The sequence below is a fragment of the Oreochromis aureus genome, linkage group 6 (assembly GCF_013358895.1).
Source record: "Oreochromis aureus strain Israel breed Guangdong linkage group 6, ZZ_aureus, whole genome shotgun sequence".
Lineage (NCBI taxonomy): Eukaryota > Metazoa > Chordata > Actinopteri > Cichliformes > Cichlidae > Oreochromis > Oreochromis aureus.
In genome coordinates, this window is record NC_052947.1 from 38,061,602 (window position 1) to 38,087,169 (window position 25,568).

The 25,568-nt window shown below is 44.0% G+C and overlaps 3 protein-coding genes across 10 annotated transcripts; 1 reads left to right on the forward strand and 2 right to left on the reverse strand.

Annotated features, from left to right (window-relative positions):
* Positions 1–195: 195 nt before the first annotated feature.
* Positions 196–17,232, reverse strand: noctb (nocturnin b). 6 transcript variants are annotated; one of them, XM_039612907.1, is made up of 7 exons: positions 17,209–17,232; positions 14,937–15,120; positions 10,493–10,776; positions 2,334–2,479; positions 2,069–2,237; positions 1,447–1,778; positions 196–1,343 (listed from the first exon to the last, which is right to left on the reverse strand). In XM_039612907.1, exons 4-7 carry the CDS (start codon positions 2,469–2,471, stop codon positions 834–836), a joined length of 1,149 nt encoding a protein of 382 aa, XP_039468841.1. In that variant the 5' UTR covers positions 2,472–2,479; positions 10,493–10,776; positions 14,937–15,120; positions 17,209–17,232; the 3' UTR covers positions 196–833. The 6 variants fall into 6 exon arrangements, with proteins under 6 accessions (XP_039468841.1, XP_031610076.1, XP_039468840.1 ...); XM_031754216.2 differs by lacking the exon at positions 17,209–17,232 and adding an exon at positions 16,297–16,411; XM_039612906.1 differs by lacking the exon at positions 17,209–17,232 and adding an exon at positions 16,155–16,289.
* Positions 11,753–14,741, reverse strand: LOC116331503 (golgin subfamily A member 6-like protein 7). The gene has a single exon (XM_031754213.2). The coding sequence runs from the start codon at positions 14,414–14,416 to the stop codon at positions 12,200–12,202; it is 2,217 nt and encodes a 738-aa protein (XP_031610073.1). The 5' UTR covers positions 14,417–14,741; the 3' UTR covers positions 11,753–12,199.
* On the forward strand, positions 16,329–25,502 carry LOC116331502. Of its 3 annotated transcripts, XM_031754212.2 has the most exons (8): positions 16,329–16,454; positions 16,782–17,061; positions 19,824–20,155; positions 20,695–20,759; positions 20,842–20,999; positions 21,091–21,600; positions 22,036–23,522; positions 23,984–25,501. In XM_031754212.2, the coding sequence occupies exons 2-8, from the start codon at positions 16,821–16,823 to the stop codon at positions 24,632–24,634; spliced, it is 3,444 nt and encodes a 1,147-aa protein (XP_031610072.1). In that variant the 5' UTR covers positions 16,329–16,454; positions 16,782–16,820; the 3' UTR covers positions 24,635–25,501. The 3 variants fall into 3 exon arrangements, with proteins under 3 accessions (XP_031610072.1, XP_039468837.1, XP_039468838.1); XM_039612903.1 differs by lacking the exon at positions 16,329–16,454 and having other exon boundaries at positions 16,489–17,061; XM_039612904.1 differs by lacking the exons at positions 16,329–16,454; positions 16,782–17,061 and adding an exon at positions 19,148–19,316 and having other exon boundaries at positions 23,984–25,502.
* The last annotated feature ends 66 nt before the right edge of the window (positions 25,503–25,568 follow it).

Consider the following 25,568-nt stretch of genomic DNA (forward strand, 5'->3'; position numbering starts at 1 on the left):
AGCATGAAGTCTATTTTGTGAGTGAGAATGGAGGGCTATACGGAGCCTGTACAGCCAAACGCCAAGACGGTGATTGCAAAGACGCTCGCCTCCTGGGTCAGTGTGTGACATCACAGTGGCTGCGCCCATCTTTTCTACTGTCTGTGGTGTGGAGAGCTTAAGAAGGAACCAATATCAAATCACAAAACTATCAACTTCTGCCAAACAACCATGTATCTTTATTAGTTTTTCATTTATCTGCATTCATCAAAATTTAAAAAAGAAAAAGAAAAAGGTGCAGGAACATAAAGTCTTGGCACAGATATGTGTTGTCGCCAGAAACGAAGACAGCAGATGATATCCGATGCATTTCCAGACTGTGTTGTGCCCATTTTTATTTATTTTTTAATACAAATAGAAAAATTCACTCATTTTAATCTCTTAACATCCATCAGGTCATTGGTGAAAGATCCAGAGTTGGAAACACGGTTTTCTGAAAATCGGAGTGGCCTGCAGGATGTTAAGAGGTGAGAAACCTCCTGATTCCACCTCATATGTGTGTGATACTCCGACCACGTCTGTCCTGTAGTGCATCAGCAGCATGAAGCACAACATTCAGAGTTCTTAAAGTACGTGTGTGCAGTCTGACGACAGGTAAAGCACACCTGCAGCTGGACTATCCCGTGCTGCAGAGGTACAGTCAGTGTCTCATTAAAGTCTTGGCCATGTTTTGGCACACTGTCTTTATCACTCACATGTGACCTCCTGGTCTGCTCACGATAAAGCGAGGAGGAAGAGCCAACCTCGACTCCACAGCATCATCACTTCCGGTGCGCCGGTTTGTTGTTTCCTTCTCACTCCTCCTCCTTAAAGCTGAAGTCACAAACCAGAGAGAGATGGTCGGATGGATAACTAAAGGACGGAAGCCTGTTTGGCCCGATCTCCTCCTCGGTGGGCATGTCCAAGACGGCGTCCACTCTCAGCGTGTCCTTGGTGTACCAGATGTAGTCCAGAGTACTGCAGCACTCCCCCGTGGGCCGAATCTTCCACGTTGTGTACTCCGGCTCCGTCAAACCGTCCCGGCTGAGTTTCTTGTAGGCCGAGTCCAAGCCGAAAGACGATGTGGCGAAGCGCCGATACACCTCCTCATTTGGGACTGCGTTGAAATCCCCGCATATGAGCAGAGGTATGTCGGCGGCAGGGTCGCCGGGCTGCTTCTGGACCACATTCTGGAGATGCCAAAGGAGGTCTGACCCCTGAGTGCTGCGGAGCCACTCCCAGCCAGAACGAGCCTTCAGATGTGTCACGGCCACGCACACGCATTTACCCGTGATCCGACAGCGCAGTGTGGTCACTATGGCAACCTGCAATCAGAGAGCAGCGAGTTAGAGTGTTGTAGTTTTATTTTTCCCAGAAAGGCTAAAGCTCCAGAAATGCTACACCTGAGAAAAATTATTTTTTCCCCACCTGATTGGTTGGAATCCTCATGGCAGAGAGTCGTATGTTGACGCTGTCGAGGAGCTCAAATCGCGACTCGTCGTAGAACAGCGCACAGCCGTCAGGGCCGTTGTTGCCCTCAACGCCCAGGCATGGAGACCACGGTTTGGGGCAGAAGTGGCTGCTGTAACCCAAACCTGCCAGCACCGGCTGCAAGGTGTCGTAGTAGTGGTCGACTTCCTGCATGCACACGATGTGGGGGCGGTAGGTGAGGACTTCCTCCACGATGAGGTACTTCCTGCGGGACCAGCTGAGGGCCTCCAAAGGACACATGACAAAATTGTCGAGTCCTTCGCCCAGAGCTGCAGGACAGAAGGAAGCGGGAGACCAGACTTCAGTAACAACATTATCCACTATGTGTTTTGTGTTCCACCAAAACAGCTCAGACTCAGAAAGTGTGAATATTAAATTTCTCAGAAGGGTCCCTGGGTGATGGAGAGACCCGACACCCCAAATTACAAGAATTTAAAAAGGTCCAGAAATCACACTAAAAACATCTATATGATCCTCGCTTTCTGGACTTTATTTATTTCACTAAATATGTCAGCAGACGGATCCTAAACTACAGTCCATCTTAGTAAGTGCACTCTACCTTGAGCCAGGATGTTCCATTGCATCACCCTGATGACACTGCTGGGGGCGCCGTCTCCATCACCGAGGTGAACGAATTTCCTGTCGAAGCGAGGTGGTCGGTCCCTGAGGGCCTCCTCGCACTGACGAAGCAGCTCCTCTGGATCAGGGGGACATGGAGAGGACCCCTCCTGCTCCATCGAAGGAAGGAGAGACGACACTTAATATTTAGATGAAAACATTCAAAATAAAAAGTCTGAAGACAAAAGAAAAAGAAGAAAACCTACCGGGCAGAAATCTGGATCCAGCTTTGTGAATGCAGGTAGTTGGGGGTTCAGATGTGAAGAAGGGAAGGGGAGAAGAGAGGTGGTGCTGCTGAGGGGCTGAGTCAGAGCGTTGTACAGCTTCGTGGCCCCTCCACCCATCGGATATACTGGTGAGGAGGAAAATCAGAGCGACAGTGAAGCATGTGATAGGATGGAGAAACATCCACCTTTCTAACTTGACGTATAAACTGAAGGTAACACACATCTGTACTTTATGGAAAGAATGATCTGCGGTTAGAAGTTCTTTCCCAGCGTTTGTTGAGCTTCAGCTCAGGTTGTCGTGTAAGGACCCAACCATCACAGCTGGAGCAGCCCAAATGAAACAAACCCCCAAAGTGACAGCTGCAGCTCAGCCTTTTGTTCTGCTTCAGCAGCATCTGTCGGCTTACACGTGACCAAACTCATTAAACCTAAAAATAACACGTGCGCTTCCCAGGGACTGTCAGAGACTGAGCTGGATTAAACAGTCAGCTAACAAACTCAAAGTAAAAGACCCCTTCCAAAGAAGGCTTTGCACTTTGTTAGCACGTTTGTATGCTTGAGCAAAACAAGCAGTCAATGCAGTCACTCAGTGTTTCACACGCAGAAAACCTAAGAAAACAAACGTGGAGCTGGGGACAGATTCTCAGAGGAGCTGTGTGGGTTTCATCGGTGACACAGAGAGCAAAGAAGCTGAAGTGAAGATATCCAAGTTGACAAAAAATTTTATAAAAGTGATAAAAGCTTCACCCAAAAACTGTTAAACACAGAAAACAAGTTTTAGTTATGAATTACAGGCAGCAGAAGCCACACCCTGCTGATAAAAAGCAGTGCTGCTCCACGAGTGTGTAACAGCATCTATCCGCAACAACCTCAGAAACCAAAGTGGCTCAGATTGGTCTAATGTTGTACCAAGAGACACTGAAAGAGGTGCAAACTAAACACAAAAAGCAATAATTTTGCATCTCCAGATGTTTTGACTTTCAGCAAGACCAAAGCAAAAAAAGCTGTTCTGCTTCAGCATTCCAAGGAGAATTAACAGCAATGCGCTCTTCTCTGTAACGCGCACTCCGAGCTCCTTAAATTGGACAAAAAAATGTGCTGCACAGAGATCAGATTGACCTCTGCTCCGACACAAAAATTCTGACATCCAACTTTTCCTCTCAGCTCTCCGAGACCAGAACTACGTGACTATAAAAGGAGGTGTTAGATACGGCTTGACCCCTGGATGTTTAGGATCCGTGCAGTCTTGTGTGAAACAGACGGAGAACAGCAGCACGTTTAAACAAGCATCTTCATTCTGTCAAATGTATTAATTATTAATATGTAACAATAATGCTTTAATTCAGTCACACAGCCAGGCCAGTGTCTTTCTTGAGTGCTGACCACGTAACTTTTCACATAGAAAAATAAAGCAAAGACTCTGCGTTTACTTACTGAACAGAAATTTATCAAATATGCTTAAAACAAACAAATTAATTTGTTGACTAAATTAAGGCTGACTAAATTAAACATTTTTTTTGTATGTAGCAAAAAAACCACATGCCCCAAAACTCCATCTTCTCTAATAAGACTTTGCGAAACTAAAATAAGAGCTACTGACGACCAAAACACCCAAAAGAAAAAGCTTCTTCTTACCCAGAGTCTCCATTATGCTCCTCTGCAATGTCCACGGTACTCCTCAGTTAAATGTCCTTAATGGCTCTTTTTAATGCTACCTAACAGATGTGCTGCCTGTCCGCTCAAACCTCTGCAGTGTGTCAGGAGACAGTGACAGATGTGCGGTCTGTGTGTGGAAATAACTATGACTTGTCACTGCTGCATATAAAGCCTCAGAGAGACAGAGGAAGAGGAATTAGGAAGCGCAGACGTCAGCGGGCCATATGGAGCATTAGAGGTCATGTGCCAGACAGAGAGAGAGAAACAGAGACAGAGAGAGGAGAGAGAGAGCGACAAAGTCAAGAGAGAGAGAGAGAGAGAGAGAGAGAGAGAGAGAGAGAGAGAGAGAGAGAGAGAGAGAGAGAGGGAGGGGGGCAAACCTGTTGAGTGGCTGATATGACTGACAGATTTACTTTAGCGACTTGGCCCTCGACTAAATATAGAAGCGCACAAAAACACGATAACCCGCACTCATCCTCACTGATACACCATAACACCTATCACCCGAGTACACCGTGTTAATAGGTTCTAATCACTCTGTGAGAGCACAGCGTGTGAACGTGTGGTAACAACTTCCTCATTTTGGCTGTTGTAACAGCAGCACACACGCATACACGACTGTAATTAACCATTCACCAGTGCTATGACAGTTTTTTTCCACACATGCTGTAGTTTTCCAACCTGTCAATCAACTTTTTTGACACAAACAATAACAGGCTGCTGAAGCATTTCCAGGAGAGATCTTACACTAGATAACATTCATGGGGTTATCTGGTAAATGAACTGGTTCTTATAAATGGACCGCTTTACACAACTTGCCTCATTCACACCCATTCACACAAGCCCCTTTTTTCTATGCTATTTCTAAGTGCTTTCTGTCTAACATTCACATGCATTCACACTCTGATGGATGCTATTCTGAGGCCAGAACAGCCCTCCTGCAGAAGCAGGAAATAAGTAAAAAGTATAAAATACCCAATAAAAACCCCCACAAACATTAAATAGAAATGGATGACCATGCTGTATGCATTCAATAATTTGTGCATCTAATGAATAATTAGTTCTGCATGATGGCCTCAGTGCGGTCTCATGATTAATTCCATCGAGTCTGCTGGTTATAAACAGGTTAAATAAGAGTTTAAGGACCGCTGCTTTAATGCATCAGGAGTAAAAAAGGTTGTACACCACCGGTGTGAGCGGTTATTGTACAAGGACTAAATGCTGCAATGTCCATTTGAATGTGCTCTGTGCAATATGACAGAATGGAGTAATCTGGAGTGACCGTTAAGTGATCTTTGCACGGTTGAGAGTTCACTTATTTTAACTCATTCTGTGAAGCACTTTGGCATACCTGTGGTTTTTAAATGTGCTATATAAATAAAATTGTATTGTATTGTATTTTGATGTTACAGTAACAATAAAGACATTCTATTCAATTCTACATGAAAGACACCTGACCACGATGGATCGTTGTTGGGCTGTGTAAGTGCAGGGCGACACACCCGCCGTCATGGTGTTTCAGGTATTTATCAGAGATTTCGATTGACTGATTCACCAAGCGCCAGATCGATTCTTTATATAATGTCTCTCGTAACACTACAAATAAACAACTGTTATGTCATAGTTATTTTTCATGTAGCAGGCTGTACTTTTCCACGCTGATAATCATCTTTTTGATCAACTTTGCAAAAATAGCACAGATGTTGCACTGATTTGCATTACTTTACGCACACTTAGACATACATAGTTCATTCAATTTATGAGATGCGGACGATTATTTATCAAGTGATATTTATTACACAGTATCACTTCATAAAGAAATGCATGATCATGCGGTATCATGTGCATTCATCTAGATATTCAATAGTCAAAGTAGATCTATTTTTGCTGCTGTTCACCTGCATCTGCTGAACTTTTATCGCTACATAAATCTGGTTTCATATGTTTTCTCTTTATATAATGTCTCTAGTAACACTGTTACATAACAAATGTTATGTCACAGTTACTTTTCATGTGGCAGCCTGTATTTTTCCAACCTGCCAAATGCATAGACACAAAAGCTGCACCTATGGCAGTGCATCTGCACCGGACTGCATCAGACAGCTGCAACTAATAAAATGACCAGTCTGCAGGCAGATGATGGTAATAACTATAATGCAGAACAGCAGGTGTATATTTTATATTTCTGTGCAAAAGCATTAAGATTATATCAACATCTAAAGCCAATTAGGTGAAAAGTGGAAAAACAAATCCGACAGAATCATTAGAATGACGGGAATTTAGCTGGAAGAAGCAGATCTAGTATTTTGAAACACCTCAAATTAAAGGAAAACAGATAAACACTGGTGCTGGAAAATGACTGTGTAAACACATGGAACCAAATCATACTCAGCGCACATGAACACACTTTTTTCTCTTTAACCTCCTAAGACCCGAACTCTTCCACAGCATGCAATTTTAATTTCTCTTTGATATTTGGTCACACTGGGGCCCGATGAATGTAAAAACAAAGAATTACCAGATATTTTTTTTTTACCTTATTTTTGTTTTTAAGAAAAATAAGAGCCACATATGAGGATATTCATTTAAAATTTTGATAGAACAGTAGCAGTATAATGTCCCCGTAAGTGGGTATCAGGCCCTTGTAAAGCAAAATTCAGTATTTTGGTCTAAATAACCCAAAATGTGATGTCCACATATGTGGACGCCAGGTCCTAGGAGGTTAAATAATCAAAAATTTAAAAAAAAGTTTGAATCTTGTAGAACTTGGACATGTCTAAAGATGGACGGTTTCAGATAACCAGCCGAGGTTTCTATATCCACATGTGGTGTAAAATTGAGTGGAATTAACACATGTCCAAACATAACTCAGTTTAAAATCAAATATAATATAAAGGACGGGGATTTGCAGGGATAGTAACCTAAAAATTTAGTCGTTCTGTTTGTGAAGTTTATAGTGTTTTATGTGTGTGGAGTACATAGTACACATATATACTGTCTCATTATATATCGAACTCTGATTTGTAAATTATTACTTCATCCTACTTCTTTTCGAGCATGTAAAGCGTGTGGAATCTAGAGATGTTTGTGGAAACGCAATTTATTTTTTACTTTGTTTTTCTGTTTTCCATGTATTCTATTTTATTTATTTTTACATGTTCGAAATCAAAAACAGTCAAATACTCAAATACCTTTTGGACATGGAAAAATAAAACTCTCCTGGGACAGTATTCATTTCTCATATCTACGATCACGTCTGATCTTATACTTGGGTCACCTTAAAGGACGAGTGCAACAAGAAGACTAATATCTGTTTAAAACTATTCTGTTGGGGCGAACGGTGATCATAGAAAGTGAAGAAAGGACATCATAGGCAGACTTGCTCCGACACTGCAGGCTTGGGACTGTTAATATGTTTATAAAGGAAAAGAGAAATACACAGGACCTATCAGGAGACGCACAAAGAGCAGCTGCAGCGGACGGTTTCTTTTAAACCTTCATTTTCACTTAAGTACGACGCGATCAGCTGGATGAGCAAAAGAAGCAGAAACATGAATGGGCGTCGCCAACATTACCGGCTACTCCACATATTTCTGACACTCCTTGCAAGGTAACAAGTGATCGGGGGTGGGGTAGAAGGAGAGGGCTGGGGTTGACAATGGCACATCAATGAAAAGGGGGGAGGGGGATTAAGGAGTTCTGGTTCACCTTTTTGCACCACTGTAAGTATTTAATGATATAATATTAAATAACATTACCTACAGAGAAAGCTTTCAGTTTAAATAACAGATGGAAAGCAATTCATTCAATTTTAAGAGATGGACTCCCCCTCATCTACCTCACAGTGGTTTGGTCCACTTCTTATCTTTACCTAAAGTCTGTACTTTGCAAATTGTAAACACAGGATGTAGGGATCTTTCATTGATCTTATTATTGATTCATTGTTTGTTATTTTTCCAAACTACATTTTATTCACTCTGTTACTTCGCTGTTGAATCTTTGCTACTGTGTGGCTGCTGCATTGTTACAGAGCAGCTGTTTAAAGAAGCAGGAGTTCGGTGCACATAAAAATCATCAGTTTTCTTTTCTAGTAGAAATATTTCCCCGAGGTGGTTGCTGTCTACACCACATCAGATGTTCTGTGAGCCCACAAAACCACATTTACCATAGTTTATCAACAACAACAACAAAACAAACATCTACTTTTAGAGGAATGACTCATACCTGCACGCTGACCATGCACAACTCATACCATAGGCTTATCACAGCCGATTTTAACAAAGAGGAAGTCATTTTTAACAGTAGCAGAATCACGAACATCAAGATGACTGAGCATTCACATGCACGCCGCTGTGTGGTCAGGATGACTCACATCCTGTAGACGACCTGTAGTAAATCTGTGTAACTGTGACTAAGTGCACGAGCGTTGGCAGGAGGGAGGGGCCAGAGAGTTGTCACTGGATCCTCTGGTGGCGTACTGGCATTTCCATATTGAGGGCAGCTGCCTTGTCAGATTTCTGTGAGTGGGATTTTATGAGTTTGTGCCTTTTAGAGCAGCTGAAACAGCTTTAACTACGTGTGTGATCTTGTGATGTCAAAGCGCCACTGCTGCTTGTGAGTTAAATTAGGAAACATTTAAAAGGTTCAACATAACAGAGAGTCTGACGGTCCAGGGCCAATAAAAACACGTTAGATCTGTCTGGGCCAGTGATGGGGATTCCACTGAAGGACGTGTCTGACAGTCCCTCACTAATAAATAGTTCTTTCCCATTATTTTTACCTTAAAATCACAGAAAAGTGCTTCATCAAAACCACATGCATGGTCAGCTAAATATAACGAGAAGAATGTTTTTAGCCACCTGCACCCACCAGCAGTATGTCTTACACGGCAAGAGCTTCTTAAAAAGAAGCTAAAACGAAAGCATTCTGTATGCAGATCAGCTGCTCAGCGTTTCAGTTTGATAGTTTGCTGCAGGCTTTAACGTCTATCCAGCTGAGAAACGTCTGTTCTCTCTTTTTAACTCTCTGTGTTATGCTAAGCCACTCTCCACTACGCTTTAAACTTTCTCTCATCCCATGGATATTTTTATACATTTTTCAGGTATCATTTCACGAGGGGCCATTTTTAAATTACATTATCTAGAAAACTATAGTGCTCCAAAAAAAATTAACATAAAGTCAATTAAACTTCAAGGATACTTTCAGGGTTAGGGAACACGAGCTATTATGAATCCATTATTCTCTCTCTCCTCAGCTCTGTCCTCTTCATGTCCTGATAGCATGAAACGATACTCCGATCCATTCAGGTTACACAGATAATCTGAATGGGTTGCAGCTCCCCTGGTATGGCACATCCACACATGCCATCACAACCAGGTTTGCTGAGTCTCCCAGCAGAAGAGATGCCAAGAGACGGGCAGTAACACAGAGAGAGAGTTGGACAATAGCTTAGCAGCAGAGGGATGAGAAGACGGAGCTCATGTGCATGTTTATGGTCAAACTGTCACAAACAGACTGCATGGAGGTGGCATGAGGGCCTTTAGTGAGATGTGTGGCCACAACCCAGAAACATTTTTTGTTTACATTTGGGCCACTTGTGTCAACATTTAGATGTTCAGGCAGGAAATTGAGACTTTGGACATTTGTTGAATTGAGATGAGACCTTCAGCTGCAGCACAGCGTTTCCTAGACTCTATTCTCAGAGTTGCAGCGCTTTTTTTGGCAGAAGGCTCGGCTGTGAGTTACGGGGAAACTACGTGACTAGAGATCTCTTATTAGCTTGCTCTGTTTTCCTTTCTATGAAACTAGTGAGCTGGCATGTTCTGGCCTATGAAAGAGGCTGGGTAAGAACAAAACCAGAGATTTATAACTTTGCTCTTACATCAGGATGCAGAACTATGAGTGTCTGTCAAATTCAGGATCATCTTATGAGCTGTTGTAAGCTCCCTGGTTTTCTTTTCTTAAACCTTTTGGTTAAACGAAGTTTAATGTGACCAAATTACATTGAGAAAGGTATAACATGCATTTAATCATGTTAACAAACACGGCCTTTAGTGAAACTGAATTCAGCACCCCTGCCTTAGCAAAGATAAAATATCTTAAATGTAAGATGAGAACATCAGCATTTGTGTCTTTGTACATCTTGTTATGACTGATAACATTACATCTGAGCCGTGTGTCCTTCAGCTGAAGCCAACCGTTAAAAAAGGATTTACTTTTGACAACAGTGTGAGGCAGTGATGAAATGAACCGTTTGTGAAGCAATATCTCAGAAAAGAACAGTTTGTATTCTGGCATCAGATACACCACACACAGAATCCTGAACACGAGATAAGCAGATATACTTAGAGACAAAGAACTCCAAAGATAATAAAAACATGAAAAAAAACTGTCTAAATATAAACTAAGGTCCAGCCAAAGCATAAAGCTACAAATACCTCAGGTCAAAGTACAGTTTACTTCTGGGCTTTTTAGAGACTTACCTTCTTTACTGGAATAAAATGACGGCTTCCTCTTAAAACCAACTTTTTGGCAGCTGCAGCCTTGTTTTTCGTTCTGTCTTAGTAAACCAGTATTTAGCCCTTTGAGTACGTGCCTCTGGATACATGTGTGTGCCTGTTTTTGTTGAGAGGAAGTACGAGTGGGTGTGCGTTTGACCCTGTAACTGCAGGGAAAGGTCACGCTGAGGAAAAGCCAGATCTATTCTGCCATCTGCTGGTAGGAGTCATACAGGAAACCAGTCTCACCAAATGTCACACAGCGAGGCCTGAAAGGGAGAAAAGTGGATGTGTGTATATGTTAAAAGAAAAAGAAAATCATGTCAGCAGAGTGAGGAAAGCATCCACAAGTTTGAATTTACTTCATGCAAGTATGTTAAGGGCTAATCCATAACTGTCCCCTCCACCTCAAAATGACATCTATAAAATTCTCCTGACATTTGAAATGTAGGTTAAATGGAGAACTTTCATTTCTTATAGTTCCTTCTGAGCAGCCAGCGAGCCAACATGGCAATCAGAACCTTGAAAGTTAACCCAAAACATCTGACCAGTGTTGGTGCAATTTGCCAAAAATATGAGCCCCAAAAGTTTGTTAGAAAAAGACAAAAAGTCCTAAATAAAAACCTCAGTTTGTGTTTTAAACTGGTACTTGGGTAGGTGTAAAATTGATTTGGTTGCAGTTTTTTTTATTTTAAATACAGCTTAATGTAGTTTAAGTGCAGATCTCCTGTGCTTAAACTAGAATCCTCAGATGTTAATCTGTCAGTTTGCACCTTCAATCATCACGGTGTAAATGGGGATGATGTGTAACCTAAGAGGGGAACTCTGTTTCAAGGTTTTGGGGAGTACATGTGGATCCAGAGTGAGCTGCACATAGCACGAAAAATGCTGAATGAGAAATAAATGAATAAATATCAAAAAAAAAAAAAAAAAAAAAAAAAAAGAAATAAATGAATAAATATCAATAAATCTCTGCTTAGGCTGCTGCCCCTGTGACTCGGCCCCAGATAAGTGGAAGAAAATGGATGAATGGAAATACGTCTGTGAAGGCATCTGTAATCTAGGATACCAGATTGAGGCGATATAAAGACGGGTTTAAGAGCCAGAAGCAGGTTCTAGTCAGAATTTGCTAGTTATGCTAATTGGGTTTAAAGGAAATGGACGATAAAAAAAACAAAAACAAACAAACAACACCCCCCCCCCCAAAAAAAACAACAACCCCAAAACACTGTACACACAAATACATTATTTTTTTTTACATTTCTGTCAAACAAGGAAACCCAGATTGAGAAACTACTGCACGTAAAGATTATGAGCTAGTTAAGACCTTCCTTTAAAACACCAGGACATTTTCTCCCAGTGCTTCCTGCTTCAGTTTGATTAGTATTTGTGAATGTGCATGAGAAGTGCAATTATGCCCATCTCGCAAACAAAAAATACTTTCAAAAATTCATCGACTCCATAAGTTCAGTTTTAAATTGGACCGAGCACCACCTCTGCTAACATTTTTCAGGTAATTGTGTCAAGAAACAAAGTGAACCAACCACAACAAAAAAGTCTTTCAAATTATCTTCATGTCACAGCAAACTTTTTTTTTTCCACATTACAGGTTAATATCAGGCTCAAACGTTGCCTGTGCACAGACAGCAGGCTGACATCTTGAAGTGAGTCCACTTGTCATCGTGGATAAAGTCAGCCGCATAGTTTCGCTGTGGTCTTGTCTCCCAGTCGTTGGCTGAAGTCGAGCATTTGTTGGTGAAGGAGCGTGCTAATGTTTCCTAACTGCTGTTTCCGATTCTTCAGATGGTCCAGCAGGGAACTAATCGACATGAACAGGACGCCTTCACTGCTCTCATGGTCCTGGGTTAACATTAAATCCTCCGCCCAGGCTTGCTGTAAGCTTTCCCATAATGCCTCTGCGTCTTGGCTGAACTCCTGAGCCTCCTGCCAGTATTTGTGCGTCTCCTGTTTGGCTGTTTCAATGTCCTCCGTCATCCGACTGATATGGAACTGCAGCCGGCTGTTCTCCATGGTGACTTGCTCCAGTTTCGCGCTGCAGTCGTAGATGCTCACCTCCACAGCTCTCAGCTCAGACGCCTGTCTGTGGAGCGTGTTGATGTGGCATGTTTGCAGCTCCTCTAGCTCAGCCTTCATTTCCTCTTTGGGCTGAAGGAGTTCACTGGTTTTCTCCTTCAGTGCCTGAATTGAAAGCTCCAGCTCACTCCTCCTCTTCCTCAGCTCATTGAGAAGCACTTCCAGCCTGTGGTGCCTGCTCTGCTCATCGCTCCACTCGGCCTCCACCTTCTTCAGAATCTTTTCCTTCTCCTCCACCTCCCTCTGCTTCTCCTTAACACTCTGAGCAACCTTGTCGACGTCAGTGGTGAGCTGCTGTAACTCCTGGTGCTGCCTGGTCTCGATTCTTTCGTACTCCTCCTTGGATCGGGTCACATGCCTCATCAGGAGGCTGGCATCAGTGGTCTTGGGCTCCTGCTTCAGGAGCGCTGCTTTTTCTTGAAGCAGCTCCTCATATCTTTTCTGGGTACTACTGATGTCAGATGTCATTTTCTCAATATGTTCCTCCTGCTTCCTCTTTGCCTTCTCCAGGAGCTGCAGGAGTCGCTCTTTCTCCTCCTGAAGACAGCCCACATTCTTTTCTCCTGCATCCATGTTGCCACGTAGCTCTTCCTGATTCCTCTCAAAGAGACGCTTGTTTATTACATCAGTTTCCTTGAGCTCTTTGACCTGCTTCTCCATCTCTTTGATCTCCCTGCCATGCTTGATGATGGAGGCAATACGCTCCTCCAGCTGCAGCCTGGACCACTCCAGCTGCTGGGAGACCTGCTGATGCTCAGCCCTGACCCAGTTCTCTTTAGTGTGCCGATGCTTGAAAATTTCACAGACCTGAGTCAGGGCTGCCTCTAAATGCTGTTTTGATGCTCTGCCCTCCTTTATTTTACTGTCCATTGCGACGATTTCCTCTTGCAAGTTCTGCACAGTGAGGCTGAAGGCTTCCTCCAATTCATGCAGCTCCTCCTTCAGCAGATCCCTCTGTTGCTTCAGCTCCCGTTGCTTTTGGACTTCCCCTTCCAGCTGCTCCTCATGATGGTGCTGTGACACCTTCAGTCTGTGTATGTTGTTCTCGACCTTACCTAACTCATCCATGAGCTCATCCAGCTGTCCCTGGGCTTTGCCTTTCTTCTTGGTAATGCTATCCAGTTCTCTTCTGCTACTCCTGATCAGGCAGTTTTGCTGCTCTGTCTGCTTCTCAGCGTGGCTCACCTCTTCCAAGAGGTCATTTCTTTTCACGGAGGAGGCTTGTCTCTCCAGCTTCATGTTCTGCTCCAGGGTTAACCTGTCCTGCTCGACGCCGGCAATGCAGGACTTCAGCTCCTCTATATTCTCCCATGTCATGTTCAGCTGCATCTGTGAGCTGTACTTTAGGGCAAGTAGATCATTCAGAGTAGCCATGATACTATCATGGTTAGCCTTCGCCTGATCCTGCTCAAGGTACAGGGACTTGTTTTGGCTGAGAAGGGATTCCCGCATTTTCGTAGCTTCTTCTTGGAGCTGAGAGACTGCACTGAGATCTTTGCACAGTTGCTGGATCTCCTCGACATTCGATGCTCGCGCCGCTGCTACATCAGCCATGATCTCCTTACTCATTCGTTCACGCATGTTGTTGATCTGGTGTCTCAGTTTGCTGTTTTCTATGCTTTCCACTTCCAAGTGTTCACGAGCAGCGCGCCTGTCTGCCTCCAGCTCGCTGACAGCAGCCGTTATCTCCATGAGGTGGAGGCTGGCCTCAGGTGCAAACGGTACCTCCTCCTCTTTCAGGTATTCGTCCAGCTCCTTTAAACGCTCCAGAACCACCATAACCGATGAGAAGTCGGGCACCAGTGAGGAAGCCATATGTGACTACGTTCTGGAGCGTGTTAGCGGCACTCCGAGCCGTATACGGAGCGTTTCAAACAGATGCTCGCTGGCATGGATGACTTGTGCGTGCTGTCGTCGGGGCAACAGCTACCCCACTGTCTGCTACTCGTTTAAAAACTGGCTGGTGGAGTGAGTTCAAAATCCTAAGCTATTTGACCCACGATATTTATTTGATTCATTTTATTAATTAAAACCTTCACCTGAAGCTGTTTCTGCAACGTTAAAGTTCATACAGCAGCTAGCCAGCGCCGATAACTTATGAGCGCTGTCGCCAGGGCAACGGCGTCCCCATCGCTATTAGCTCTACGGCAACTCGGTGACGTCAGCACGCTCGAAGCTAAAAGTCAGCTAAGTGCTAACCGCCCGAGAATAACCCCAGGAAAACAAAGCAAGTTTAGCGAAGTCAGTGTTTGAAACGTGAATAGAAAAAATACTGTGTGACCCCGGTCCCAAAATTTAAACGCTACAACTGTCAGCAGTGGGGTATGGTGCTTACCTGGCGTACCCGCTTTGGGGGTGATGTTTAGGTTCAGTCAGATGCAGATGGACCACAGCTAACATCCAGCGCAGGCAGGGAGGCCGGCCACAGCTGCCGGGGTTGCCAGATATTACGGTTTCACGTAGAGTTTCTGCTGCCTCTCATTTAGTTTGCCCGAGTAATATTAAATGGCTAATGGGGCCTGACACACACACACACACACACACACACACACACACACACACACACACACACACACACACACACACACACACACAGAGCGAGAGAGGAAGAAAATTGGTGGATGGATGATAAATAGATCTGTTGTCATGATGGGTATTCATATTAAAAAAGTGTAGGTGACCCTTGTAATCCACAAGGCTCCAAACCTCTCAAAGTGCTTAGTTTCTGTGTTTTTTTCTAATCCCAGCTCTGTGTGATGACAACGACACTCAATATTCCTAATACGGTCATGTCAGGAAACCCCACACACCCGCTTTCAAATCAGCCAATCAGGAGAAAGCTGGCTTCAATAAAGGCATTGGCAAGCTACAATAGTTTTATTTCAACCTGTCAATCATATGCTACAGCTTTCGCCAGATCTCACCTTAGCTGAGCACTTTAAAGCAGATTTTGAATCAAGGTGATGGTGCTTCCTACCATCATCATCAGAATATAGCATGAGAGGAAATATCTTGCGAAAAACTTTTTCTCCGTAAACTTTGTGCATGTTTCAGGCTTTTCCTCTTCTGCACAAACCTTTTTTTTTTTTTTTGAAATCTTTTACTCTCACCACTCTGCACTTAATTATGAGTTATTATTGATCTCTGGCTCTCTTCCAAAGCATGTTTTTTGTCCTGTCTCCCTCCCCTCACCCCCAACCAGATGGCCGCCCCTCCCTGAGCCTGGTTCTGCTGGAGGTTTCTTCCTGTTAAAAGGAAGTTTTTCCTTCCCACTGTCACCAAAGTGCTTGCTCATAGGTGGTCGTCTGATTGTTGGGGTTTCCTCTGTATTATTATAGGGTCTTAACCATACAATATTAAGCGCCTTGAGGCAACTGTTGTTGTTGTGGCACTATAAATAAAACTTTTACCTTTTATTAGAAGCTCCAGAATCTAACAAGTACTAACATAATACATGAAATAAAATTACATGGATAGTTCTATTTTTTTTTATTTGTGTCAGTTATTTGATAATTTGTAGCATGCAATGGCATTATCAGGTAAAAAAAAAAACCTGTAGCAGGACAGCGTCAGGTCGAGCACAGCACATATCTGCAGCACTGGTCTTCAGGTCTCCTGGGTTCTTGGTACCGCTTTAGACACACACACACAATTTTACCTTTGCGCTGGCTTTGATAACTGTTTTTTCTCCTTACCTTTTCCGAGGTTTGTGAATCAGACTGTGTTTATCTTTATAGGCAGTCGGTGTTTTTTTTGCAGGTGTGTTGAGAACAAGATGTGGCAACACTCGGCCGTCGCAGTGTGCTGTCGTCAGTCCACAGAGAAAGACGTAAAAAGCCTAGAAATAGAGCAGGTAGGAGGCCACGCGGTCCCACTGGCTGCAGTTCTGCGTGTGTTTAATCAAAAGCTGTGGACGCTCTTAGATCTGTTACTCATTTTAAAACCAAACTGAGAGCTGTGAGATTTTTTTCACATCTTTGAAGGGAAGTGATTTATTTAAAAAAAGAAAAAAGAAACGTGTCCTACACAAGCCTGCAGCCAGGCACTTTTTAGATATTGATTTGCATCTGCTGCTTTTACTTTTAGAAAGAATGTTTTCGCCGTCATTGACCCGAATATGTGCGGTATAAAAGCGTTGCATGTAAGCAGGTGGTGCAGTTTTCCTGTCTATGCATCTCAGATCTGGTAGCGGGGCTGCAGGCTGCAGAGCTACAGAAACATGGATCTTATCAGCAAACCCAGAAGCAAGTCCATCGTGTGGCTTTATTTTGGCTTAAAGGCGGATGAAAAGGGGCGACCTTTGAACTCCGGTGAGGCCGTTTGTCGTCTGTGCCGAAAAATAGTGCTGGCAAAAGGTGGAAACACTACTAATTTAAGAAGCCACCTGAAAAGGCGACATCGTGCTGATTTCTTTGAGACCACTTCCTCCGCGACCTCAGGAGCTTTACTTGACGCTCAAGGTGATTTTTTTTTTTTAACCTAAAATAATGTCTTCATTGAAAAGTTGTGAAATTTTAAAGTATGCATTAAATTATTTTCTCATTTGTCTGAACCCTGCATGCCTCGTTCCCAGTAAAACCGATCAGACATGGCTGCAGGGGGCTCACCTGTGGTTGTTCTAAAGTTGCATTTTAGTGCAGTGTCAGAAAATAGTCCCTGAGCCCCGACGCTGCTTTACTGTGCAGCTTATTTACAGTTAACTTGCAAACCGGGTGTGTTTAGTACTGCGCCTGTGCACACTCACTCTGGTAGCTTTTCTAAACAACAGATCGATCATCACCCGGATGAGGTTATACTTTTTTTTTTTTTTTTTTATATATATACCGTACGCGCTGAATAAACTGTACCATACTCTATGCACAGCGGTGTGTTTTTTACATCGGGAAGTCCTGCAATAAATGACGAATAGCTATCCAGTCACACATGCGCAGTTGATGCCATGGTATAAACCGCTTGTATCCATAACCACTGTTGGCTTAAAGGCCAAGAAAGAGTGGGTTTGTATTCCGTGTAACTCCCACTGCCCACAAGCAATTTTTCTAAAAGGGGTTAAGCCGCCCCCTCTAAAAACAAACAAGACAAAAAAAACCTCCCGTATGAGGAAAAACTAATAATAAAAATACACACCTCTCTCACTGTTTCAGTAATGTTAAGGTTCAGGCTCTGGGGAGGCCAATCCACGACTTAGTGTTCCACTGTGTTCTTTTCTATCCAGATATACTTTTACAGCATTGACATTTTGTTTGGGAATCATTGGCAGCAGCGTTATTTTTCAGCATGACAATCAGATGCTTTTTAGATGGTATTGCATGATGGATCAAAATCCGATGGTACTCTTTTGACATCACTGGGTGAAATGCAGCCTCTATTGTGTTTTACAGATGCCCTATGGGAAAACATTTGATCCTAAAATTTTAGAATTTGGTTTCATCACTTCATCAGACCTGTTTCTTCTTGGCCAAACGCTCCTCTCAGCTTCCCTCTTACTGACACAGCATGTAGCTCTGGGTATTCGAGTTTGCAGATTTTGATGCCAAATGCAACCCCAAAGGGATTTGTCTCCACCTGTGCTTAAACCAGGGATCTCTGGCTTGATAGACGAATGTGTAACTCACTATACAGTCTGCCTCCTTTGAAGCACAATATAAAAACTGTTGGCTCAAGACTGCTGCAGAGTACTTTGGAGGTGCATGACGAAACTGTGTCAGATCAGTTTGATCCACATGTTATCTTCAGCTTTACCTGTATTTTGTCCCTGTCAGTTTTATCTATTTAAAAAAAAATGATCTAGGTAAAAGACGACTTATTGGATAACACTGACTAATAGGAGTCTCTTCGCCTCTCATGTTTTTGAAGATAACTGTCCTGGTCCTGTTCATAATCCTCACTCTGTCGGATTACAATGGAGGCTCTGTTCTTCATTTGCTCGTTGCTTTACCAACTGATGATGGCTTTCTTTCATAACTCAGGATGAGCACGCACAGAGTCTATTGAACTGCGATCAGCTGTTGTGCAACTGGAAACTCTGAGCCTCCCGTCTCAGAGTTAATCAGCTCAGAGGTTATGGCTAGACTCTCCCTGCAGGACTTAATTATATGGGCTCAGTGTTGGCCTACACGTCTGAACATCAATCATGCGAGCCAGAATCAATCACTGCAGTCACACTGTCCACCATCTGCGTGGCCCCGGGCTCACAGCGTGCACAGATACACCGAGGTTTGGGGAATCACTCAAATACTATTTTATTAAGTCACCTGACCCCATTCCTCAGCAGCCGTAAGCAGCAGAGCGTGATATTACCACAGAGCGATTCAGACAGCCCAGCAGGGCCTGACAAGTAGGTACTGCTGTCAGAAGTTCATGTGAGCACACTCTCTTTGCAGCGGCGGTGCAGTGGATTCATTATTTCAGTGATGATAGTTTGAGTAGACACCGCCTCTAAAGTTAAACTTAAAGCTTCTGTTATGATCGACCCTGATGCTACAAGAGCCGCCAGTGACAGCATTTCTTTTTTAGTGCCTTTACAGGCTTATTTCACTCTGCAGGCTTCAGGATGGGCTGGTGGGAAAAGACAAGACAAAAAACACTTAATGCAGTCTGACTGAAGATCATCAAATCCAAATAAAGAGAACAAAATGAAAAGTGATTAACATGGAGGGGGAAAGATTAAACAAAAGCCATCAGGCTCTTCCAGACATGATCTGCAAAATTATTGGTAAGATCTCACTTCACATACTGCACACGGATTTAATGGTGAGTGGTTTTCTTCCTGGTGGCTGGGAGTGTTGCTGTCACCCGTTGGGCGGGCGGGCAGGTGGATGGTGTGGACACGCAAGTTTGTCAATACATTAACATACTTTTCAAATTTGTATAATAAATATATCATATGTGCATCTGCTACAGGACTGCGAGGTAGCACTGGTGGCTGCCTGTATTTTTTAGGTATTTATTTTATGACACACTAACCTTTGCCTTTGTAATGCAGGTGTGCACGATTTTACCATCATAGTTTGAAAATTAAGCATAGAAAAATCATTAGTTTGTCTGCATTGTAATGTATTATTCCCCTCATCTGAATACAGCAGCTTCCTGTCTTTCTGAATTCTGTTGCTTAAAACAACACAAGAAAGTGTAACTATCCTCCGTGAAGATGAATCCCTGCCCTGCATTTTCAGTAATATCTCTGTTATTTCATTATTTCTCTATTGTATTCTTTTTCCAGGTTTGGATCTCAACAATGAAGAGTTCTTTGAGGATGTTCCCGTTCTCCAGCCTGCTTCCAACCAGAACTATGTCCCAGATGCGGTGTTGCCGCCCGGAGACCCGTGGCTCCACAGCGGCCCCTCCCGGGCGGCGCTGTCCCTGCCTTCCTGCCTGTGCCTGTGTGGGGACCTCGGGTCTGGACTATCTGCTTCTGGGTCTTTGGGCGAGGAGCAGATTGGAGAGATGAAGGTGTACGCCAAGTGCCACCTTCAGCAGGGTGTTATGTTTGGACCCTTTGCAGGAGAAGTGTGCAAAGGACAGATGCCGGCCAACCTCAAATACGCCTGGGCTGTGAGTAAAATAAACGATTACTTTTGTTCATACAGCAGACAATTTTTGGATGTTTAGTCTTTTTGTTATAAATTATAAGCCGTGTTGATTTAAGAGGCCGTATGGACAGACTCTAGCATAGCCTCAGCTCTTAACCACTGATGGTTTCTGTAAATTACATAACGGAAAATGGAATGGGAGATGATCAGTGAATCAGTGCGACGTCAGTGATTGGACACTGTATCAGTCTGTTGCGATGAAGGGAAAACTGAGAGGGAAAGCAAAGTATTTTTCTTTAAATAAAGCAAATATTTTGTTGTTTTTAAATAAAGAATTACTTCTACAAATGTGCTCTAGGAAACTAGATATAATTTTATTTTGCTAGAAGTTGTTCTTCTAGCAGAATGAATGAGAGAAAGCCCAACAACAGTGACAAAAGCTGCATGTAAAGAATCCTTTTTTTGTCCTTTAAAAATGAGTTTTATTTCTGCTCCATAATCTTTGAGTTGTTCCTTATTGGCCATATGTTAACACAAAGATGGGTTTTTTGTGTTTCTTAGATCAGAGACGATGCTGCTTTTATCTACGTGGACGCTTCTGATGAAAACAAATCTAACTGGATGAGGTGGGCAGTTTTTATGGTTCCTTTTGCTTATTTGTATCTTCTGATGTAGTTGCAGACTGCCCGCATTTGTTGTGTGTTTCAGGTATGTAAGATATACCAGCAGTGAGGAAGAGCACAACCTGGACGTTTTCCAGTTTTACCGTCGTATCTACTACAGGGTTTCCCAGCCCATCTCAGAGGGAGCAGAGCTCCGGGTCTGGATCGGCAAGGATTATGCCACCCTTCTGGGTCTGGGGATGGGTGAGCTCTGTCCCAGTTTTTAATGCAGTAGAGACTGAAAGGTGGCTCTGTAAAGGTGCCTGATACCTTTGTCTTTGTCGGCGATGTACAGGTGACAACGTGAAATGTGAAGTTGGAGACAAGGAGACAGCTCTGCGCCTCCTGCAGGACATTCAGTTGGTCACCCTCCCGGAGCCAAGCAGCACTTCCTTTTGGTCAGATCAAAGCCAATCACAGAGCCCCATGCCTGTCATAAGCGACGTGACGACAATGTCAAACTCGGATGCCGTCAACGACCCAGGCAGCATGATCACTGGTTCCTCCTTTGTCTCCACCTCTGTCATCTCCTTCCCGTCTCCTCACCCGATAGAAAAGTACGATTTTCTGCCTGGAACTGAGAAACTGCTGAGCAACCCCAACACCATCCAGAACAGCCCGTGGTACTTCTTTGGACTCGAGCCGGACCCCACCGGTCGGCCTCTGGATCGAAACACCGCTGTGTGCAAGCTGTGCATGGAGCACGTGAGCTGTGCGGGAGGAGTGCCAGATCTCCAAAACCACCTGACCAGCAAACACCACTTCAAGCCGAGAGACAGTAACAAGGACCGGAGTCTCACACTGGGTAACTCTCTACTTCCTGTTTGCAGTGCACAGTGCCAGAAGTTATTAGGTTAAAAGAGAGAGTCTGATGTAAGTGATGCAGAATCTCTGGGGGAAATTTCATTAATAAACATCCCAAAGTTATTAAAGCATTTAGATATGGGGATTCATCATCTTGGAAAGATGAATGGGTGTATTAAATCATGTCCTTATCTATTTTGTAGGGATTGTATTTTGACCACACTTTGACTTGATCCCACCTAAATCAGTGGGATTCATAGAAAAGACAATTTTCCTCAACGTATTTTGTTATTGTGCAAAATCTTTGAGTTAGAAAACTGCTGCTTTTATCAAATATACAGTTTCAGCTACTTAACTATTGTTTGTTATAGAACAGAAAGGAATTTAATTCTGTTTTAATTTCCTGACTAAAAGCTGCTCTTTTTCACAAAAACAGGTCAACAACGCTCTCAGCCACTCACACTTACCAGCAGTCTCGTCAGCACTCTCCCCTTGGTTCTGTCCACTCAAGTAACCGATGCTATCGCCAACTTTCTCATCATGGACCTCCAGCCGCTGTCTCTCGTGGAAGGCGAAGGCTTCAGAAAGCTGATTCTCACACTGCTGCCCAACTACAAGGAGCTGCCGTTGTCCTGTCAGCTCGAGAGCCTCCTGAGGGACCACCACGCCCGAGGCAAGGCGAGCCTGGCTCGGCTGCTCAGGAGGAAAACTGAAAGCGGAGAGAGCGAGGAGGTTATGGACTACACTGCTCCCATTGAGTTCGAGCACAGGAGACGTGGGCGAGCTTCCAGCAGTCAGAAGGAAGTTCCTTACTTTGTGACATTGAGCGTAGAGGTTTGGCTCCACAACTGGCAGGGAAACACTGAGAGGTACCTCACGCTCTGGGCGCACTACATAGACAGTAGCTTTAGCTTTCAGAACATTGCTTTGGCAACCCAGCGGCTGACAGAGAGTGGGGTGGAGGAGCACGCCGTTCGAGCGGTGGAGGCCCAGGCGAAGGTGATGGCGCACGAGTGGGGAATCTCCCAGCCTAATTTGATGTTGCTGGGAGGTGAGACAAGGAACAAGATGAGGACACAGCCAGTAAAGAGCAAGAAGGGGGCAGAGGTTGCAGGAAGTGCCTCCCACCCGAACTCAACAACGTTCCTAGAGAGGGAAGACTCTGTGTCGCCTGAGGAGCCAGAGCACGCTCACAGTAGTGAAGGACTTCCGTCTGTTCCTTGTTTTTTCAGAGCCGTGCAAGACTGTGTGGAGGAAGTGATGTCACACCCTGTCATCTCCAAAACTCTCAGCCAGTTCCAGGGTTTTCTCTCTACCCTGTTCTTACCAGCTGCTCAGAATAAATGCTCATACCAGCCTCATACCCAGAACCTCCTCAAAGGTCTGACGAAACAGGAGCATGCCAGACTTGCATCGTGGGCACACAGCCAGCCAACCTGGAATAACCTTTACCCTTTACTGAGCATGCTCATTAGACACAAAAGCCTCTTTTGTAGTGTAATTAAAGAAGTGAAAGGCGAGGGTTTGTCCAAAGAAGATTGTGCTTCAGAGTCCAGTTCAAGTGGCAGCTACCACGCCAACTCCACCTCCAACACATCCTCTACAGGTGTAACGTCTTTGCGCTCTGAATGGAAGGTTCTGGAGGAGCTCTGCTCGGTCCTTAAACCTCTGGACGTGGCGTGCCGGACTCTCGCCAAGGAGGCGTTCCCCCGACTGTCCCTCATCAAACCCATCCTCACCGGCTTGCTCTCACGGCACCTCGTGTCCCGGCCGTGCGATTCGTGGTCCACCTTGAAGGAGGTAAAGAGGATGATGAGGCGGAGCCTGGCACACTGTTATGACAGCCCTGCTGTGAACAGAGTCCTCAGCGTGGCGTGCTCCCTCGACCCCCAGTTCCACGGACTGGGCTTCATGGAGGAGAAGGTGAGTCGGAAAGCTGGCACGCAGGGAAAAGAGTGCCGTAAAACAGCTATACCACTCTCTACAAATCAAATCAAGAATGGCTAATTTTGATATTTAATGAGACATTTAGCAGGCACGCTGTATAGCAGTGTATCAACCGCCAACTTCCAATTTGTTTTTATGTGTAACATGTTTTATATTTATTAAATAATGGACTTTAATAAACAGGATTTACCAAAAAGTTAAACATAAAATGAAAAAAGTGGAAGCACACAAATCTGTCCACACAAAGGTCTTTCATTTCTTTGGATTTGGAGTTGGATAGCTTGAGGGTTTCAGGGGGGTTATATAGAGTCACGGTTTATCTCGAACATAACACATTTTCAGTTAAAACATTATGATATTAAGTTTCTGATACGATAGAGAGGTTTACATTCATTGTTTACATTGTTTTTTGATTTATGGTTTCTGGTGTTTTCTAGGAGCGGACGGACACTTTTGATTGGCTGAAGAAAGAGGCCGTGAGGATTGTAAAGGAGGACAAGAAGCGGAGTCGAGGGAAGAAGCACGTCGAGGGGAAGAGAAGCCCCTCCCCTGGGTCACCAGAGTCAGAGAGTGACTTCTTACGGAGGAGTAAACGCCTCAAAGAGTCCCGCCCCATCAACTTCAAAGAGCTTGATGATGAAGACGATGAGAGCGACGTGGAGGACAGCGAGCCAGCAGACCCGGGCTCTCAGGGTGGGCTGTCAGGGATGGAGTTCCTGCTGGGAGACCTGTTCTGCTCCGCCCCCAGTACCAGACAGAGCTCTGTGGAGGAGTCTATCGATATGGAGATGTCCGTCTTCAGAGCCGACAAAGGGGCCTCGTTGGGCGTGGAGCCCCTGCAGTGGTGGAGGACGAAGGCGGTGCAGTTCCCACTGCTGGCCACGGTGGCACGGGCCTACCTGGCTGCCCCTGCAGTGGTGGGAAATGCCGCACAGAGCTATGTGGAGGAGGGAGGAGGAGCCACGTACAGAAAGAGATCCAATATTCCTCCAGAAAGTTTGGATGCAATCATGTTTCTGCATCACAACCACATGCTCACTACTGAGAGCGGGCAAACGACGGCTCGGAGTCACGACAAGATCCCATAAAGGTGCAAAGTTTAACATCCCCAGCTGTGCCATTCCAAACTCCTTAAACAGAAACCAAAGCCCTAGCACAACATTTAAAAACACATGATCAACAGGTTGGATGCTGCACACTCAATGGCGTGCACATTAGAAAGTTTTTATTTTCAGGTGTGTCATTTGCGAGGCTGAAACATCCATCTCAGTACATTTCCTGTACTGAAAGCTTTACACAACACTGCATGCAGCAGATTTAAGGAGGCTCCCATTAGGCTCATTTTTAGCCTTATCACTATATTATGCAGTTCTGCTGAAGCAGGTTTACATGCTTTAATTTTTCCACCACGTTTTTACCGAAAGCTGTTTGAGAAGACCCATCCTGTTTCCTGTTACGAAGAAATCGCTGCATTTCAGCACAGTCAGCTCACGAGTTAATCCTCAATGATATTTTACAGCAAGGTCTTTTACTACAACACGCAAAAAAAATCTAGAAGGGCCCCCGCATTCATTCAGAACTCTCTCAACTACTTTTAAACCTGAAGTCCAAAGACTGCGATTTTTGATGATTTTCATTTTTATTTACCTGGAGATGAAAGATGTTTGGACTGTTTTACTACTGATTTACTTTAAACTCTATAGTTTCTATAAATTAGCTTGTAGCATCCAGTGCCTTACCTCATTTATATAGTACTGTCCCACAGTAGATTAAAAGCACATTAACCCTAACAGTAGATATCACTATACTCATACTGACTGTAGGCCTGCTATGGGCTCAGCATTAGTACCATGTTTACTTCACCTCAGACTGCTGTGTTCTTCAGTCTTTGCATATTCACATCAATGCTGAGTAACTGTTGTAGCCCTAACTGTTCAATAAATATATATATAACATGTTGCTGTTTGCGCAGTTCATTACTTTCATCATAAGTTGTATAAATGTATAGTAAACAAACAAGCT